Here is a 4,499-nt window from a genome sequence, read left to right on the forward strand (position 1 = left end):
ACGCCGTGGGGCGGCCACAGGCGGGAAGGAGGTGAAGGAGGAGGGGGAACTCTGCAGACTCAGAAATATCTCTGCTCTGGCTCACATTCCGATAAGGGAGCCCGATCCAGCTCGCTCTGGAGGCGTGGTTTTCCCAGGCTTTTAAAACAGCAGCTGCTATTTACCTTCCCCTCTAATGTAAACCACCGCCGCCGCCGCCACATACCCTCCCCTCACCGCGCATGCACCCTCCTCCTCCTCCTGCTGCAGCCCGGCGGCCAAAACCTCCAACCAGCGCGCGCTCATAAAACATCCTGGCACGTGCTCCACATTCACAGCACCGACGGATGATTAAGTGGCAGATTCTGCACCACAGACCTATAGGAGCTGCCGTGTAATGTGGAAACGGGAGTGATGTGTGCTCCCAGGGTCACATTGGTCTGAGAAAGTAAGGCTCAGGCTGGAGTTCAGCTTCTCATGTGGTCCCCTCATGAGGTTTTTAACTCGTCATGAGTTGTCATCCCAAGTTGTTTCCTTCACAAATGTAATTATTCCAGTAAGCTGGGAGGGAAAAAAGAAAAACAAGGCAAAGCTCATGTAACTCTGTTTCAGTTAGATATAAGCGAACTATGGGACCAGAATTTATGCTTCTAGATGAGTAACATTAACCTTAATATTGAAGTCTTTAACAAACATTCAATGAACTCTCAGCTGTTTATAAATAACTGTTTTTGTCCTGTCAGATTGCATTATCACACATTAATCTGTGGCCACTAACGATTAGCAAACAAAAGTGTGATTTTTAGGCCCTATTTAGTTCATTATACAAAATTATACAAATTTCTGTAAAATTATACAAAGTCTGCCCAGGGACAGGACAGTGGCATCCCTTGATTGTAAAAAAGAGGTATATAAATCCTTCCATATAAAAATCAGCTGTTAACCATTTGACATTTTGTATAAATAATGTTTGATGCATTATTTTTCTCTTTAAATCGAACAACTTCTGACCACTTCATCAAAAACTCCATGACTTCTAATTTTGCAGTGGCATCCAAAGAATATCCCTTTATCTGAATGAATTAACACCTGTAATTCTATATGGATAACATTTAGAAGCAGAGGAGTATCTTTTAGCAGCATTTCGTGTATTTTGTCTGGTATTTCAACTATAGTGCAGTTCTGATAAAAAATAACTTGCTGCTGATTAAGCTTCACATCCTGACAAATGTTTGATTCAGCAATCAAATGTTGACTTATACCAACCTGTGTCCAGAGTGGGTGAAAATATCACCAAAGCCCAATATGAATTTCTTAAAGTGCAAATTGTGAATAAAGGACTATATTCATCTTCAGAGCTCAGGAAAACTTTGATCAAGTCACAATGGGAACTTCTTTTCTAATCATGTCAAAGCTTTTGCTTTTCGGTGGTCCACCTCTAGTGGCCCCCATCTGGTTACCCCTCATAAAACTTTCTGGAGGAACTCCAGAAATGTACTCTGAATGGGTTTTAAAAGTTGCTACATCTATTAGAAGGAAAAAAGGAGGAAATGTGTGGAAACAGAGTTGTTGTTGCGGTTTCTCTGGTTTTCATTTTTTTGCTCCTAACTCGTGCCCGGCAGATAGGCGCTCCCTGCGCCTCTCTCAGTCAGCGGCTCCGCTGTTAATATGTAAACGCTCCGATGATTGAAGACTGCAGACAGTTTCCCTGGCTGCGCCCTCAGCCCGGGCCGTGCGCCATTGGCCGCCAACTCCAGCGAGGCCAAACAGCCAATTGGAGGGCGCCGACCACGAGCCGTCCTCCCTCGGGCCTCGTGTCCCTCACTCTGATTGGTTGAAAGTTACTGTGGGAAAGAAAGTTTGGGAAGTTTCACACGAGCCGTTCGCGTGCAGTGAGAGATATAAATACAAGGCACACGCGGAGAGCCCGACAGAAAGAGAGAGAGAGACTGCGTCCGCTCCTGACGCTGCGCTTCACTCAGACGGATTTAACTCAAACCAGGAATTGATTCCGACACAGAAGGACTTTAAATTCTACCTGACAACACCTGCTTCATTTTTTTCTACGCGTTGGAAGGGAATTTGCTGTAATTTTGTTGGGGTTTTTCTAATAAGAAAGAAAATATGCCTGCCGATATGATGGAAAAATCCTCATCCTCTCCGGTCGCTGCTACACCGGCGAGCATGAACACAACTCCAGACAAACCCAAGACAGCATCTGAACACAGAAAGGTTGGTATTTATAAAGATTGTAGCAAATAACAATAGTCTAGGTTGTATACCCAGCTCTGTGCCTTGAGTGGATTATGTTAACAGCGTGCGTTCACTTTTTTAGTCATCCAAGCCGATCATGGAGAAAAGGAGAAGAGCCAGAATAAACGAAAGCTTGGGTCAGCTGAAGACTCTCATTCTGGATGCGCTCAAAAAGGATGTAAGTACTCAGCAGTCCTCTTTGGATATTTATAGATGCCCTAACAGTCGGTATCAGGCATGAGGATAGTCTGTGCGTAACGCTAACCAGGTGCGCTTCTCGCCCCCGCAGAGCTCCAGACACTCCAAACTGGAGAAAGCAGACATCCTGGAGATGACAGTGAAGCACCTCCGGAACTTACAGAGAGCTCAGATGACCGGTAAGTTCAACATCCCACTCTGATTTATCTTCATTTATAAAAGTCACGCTTGTTTCAACACGTCCAGAGGATTTTAACAATAATGTCCTCCCTCTGTTTCTCCTATAGCTGCTCTGAACACTGACCCCACCGTCTTAGGAAAATACCGCGCAGGTTTCAGTGAATGCATGAATGAAGTCACCCGATTCCTGTCCACCTGCGAGGGCGTAAACACAGAAGTCAGAACGCGGCTCCTGGGACACCTGGCCAGCTGCATGACGCAGATCAACGCCATGAACTACCCCAGCCAGCATCAGCACCAACACCAGCTCCCTTCAGCGGGAGGCTCAACGCACCCCTCGTTTGGTCAGTCCATGGTGCCGATCCCCAGCTCCTCCCCGCAGGTGCTCCCCATGAACCCTGCGTCCTGCAAAGGGGGCTCCCCGCCGACCAGCTTACCATCAGACGCCACCAAAGTGTACGGCGGCTTCCAGATCGTGCCAGCCACAGACGGACAGTTCGCTTTCCTCATACCTAACGCGGCATTTGCGCCAAACGGCCCCGTCATCCCTGTGTACGCAAACAACGTGAGCACGCCAGTGCCTGTTCCAGCCGCGGTGTCCCCTGGAGCCCCCTCAGCCAACACAGACTCAGTGTGGCGACCGTGGTGAAAAGACCTACCCGGAATAAAGACTCTGACTTTACACTTATTAGTTAACATTTTTTTTGGTCAATAGAAAGTTGTTTCGAACCTGCTTTTATTTTCTTGTAAAATTGAAAGAGTATGCACTATATTTGTACAGCTAACAAGGGAGTAAAGTTCATATTGAAATGAGATTGGTATTGTGGAAGTCCGTTCACTGCATTTTTTTTTTAAATATTTGAGTTGTCTTTTTTTTTTTTTTTTTTACTGTGTGACGCCAAAGATGTTCAATGCTCTTATACTGTTCTTCGTTTTGGAAGACAAATAAATTTGTAAAATTATGAAAAAGAAATTATTGTCCCAGAGTTACTTGTTTCAGAAAAAGACAGGTTCCCTGTTTAAAACATAACATCTTGACATAAAGTCATTGAGCGTTAGCGTAACTCTATTTATGTGCGTCAAAGCTTAGAGCCAGCAGTTGGTGAAAATGCTTAAAATTAACCAGATGGATCAAGATACAGCAATTGTTTTTATTGTGTAAAACTTTTTCTTACATTTTTAAGTATTTTGCAAAGGGCTTGCACTCAAAATACGTTGTTTTGTAGAAACATTATCAACCAACTGAGTTCCAGTTGGAGCTCAGTGATGTGAAAAAGTTGAGGGAGAGCGGCAAGGATGTAAGATCATCTGTTTGCGGTGTTACGCACTTGGCTTTTCAGCTGTTTGGGCTTCCTTGAAGGAGCGTTGGAGCTTTGCAGAGGTCACTTACGCCATCTAGCAGCAGAAAACGACACTGCAACCTGATTGGAACAACAGGGCAATTGAGTTTAAAATATTTAGCTTTAAGAAAACCAAGGTAACTGAGTGGATATACATTTTTTTAATTAGTTAAGAGGTGGAAATTATGTGTATTTATAATAATTAAACATTGCTGAAAACAGCAGGTACATCGCCAGGGAAATGTTTTCTGGTTTTAATATGACAACAATGTGCTGAAGACAGTTTTCCCCAAAAAATTTATTTGAAAGTTATTTTAAATAGTTTATGTTCAGTCAGATTGGACATAAAACCTCTGTGAACATAATTTGTTTAAATGTAGTATATATATCTGACATTAAAATACCTTTCTTTGTCTAGCTGGAACTTCTGCAAACAGCTTTTCTGGCAGAATTATTCTTTATATTTATACTCCACTGCATGATGCTCCCACCATCAAGAAGATGAGTTTTGCATGTCGTCCTGAAATCTAATTTCGGTCTTATTTGACC

General features: G+C 43.6%; 1 protein-coding gene across 1 annotated transcript; it reads left to right on the top strand.

Annotated features, from left to right (window-relative positions):
* Nucleotides 1-1,893: 1,893 nt before the first annotated feature.
* her6 (hairy-related 6) lies at nucleotides 1,894-3,497 on the top strand. The gene is made up of 4 exons (XM_038301701.1): nucleotides 1,894-2,211; nucleotides 2,315-2,410; nucleotides 2,522-2,609; nucleotides 2,718-3,497. The coding sequence occupies exons 1-4, from the start codon at nucleotides 2,104-2,106 to the stop codon at nucleotides 3,257-3,259; spliced, it is 834 nt and encodes a 277-aa protein (XP_038157629.1). The 5' UTR covers nucleotides 1,894-2,103; the 3' UTR covers nucleotides 3,260-3,497.
* The last annotated feature ends 1,002 nt before the right edge of the window (nucleotides 3,498-4,499 follow it).

Source organism: Cyprinodon tularosa, unplaced genomic scaffold (genome assembly GCF_016077235.1).
Source record: "Cyprinodon tularosa strain WSP-4 unplaced genomic scaffold, ASM1607723v1 ctg471, whole genome shotgun sequence".
Classification (NCBI taxonomy): domain Eukaryota; kingdom Metazoa; phylum Chordata; class Actinopteri; order Cyprinodontiformes; family Cyprinodontidae; genus Cyprinodon; species Cyprinodon tularosa.

Coding starts and splice junctions, on each gene's coding strand:
- her6 (XM_038301701.1), top strand. CDS start 2,104: ATGCCTGCCGATATGATGGAAAAATCCTCATCCTCTCCGGTCGCTGCT. Junction 2,212..2,314: donor CAGCATCTGAACACAGAAAG/GTTGGTATTTAT, acceptor TCACTTTTTTAG/TCATCCAAGCCGATCATGGA. Junction 2,411..2,521: donor TGGATGCGCTCAAAAAGGAT/GTAAGTACTCAG, acceptor TCGCCCCCGCAG/AGCTCCAGACACTCCAAACT.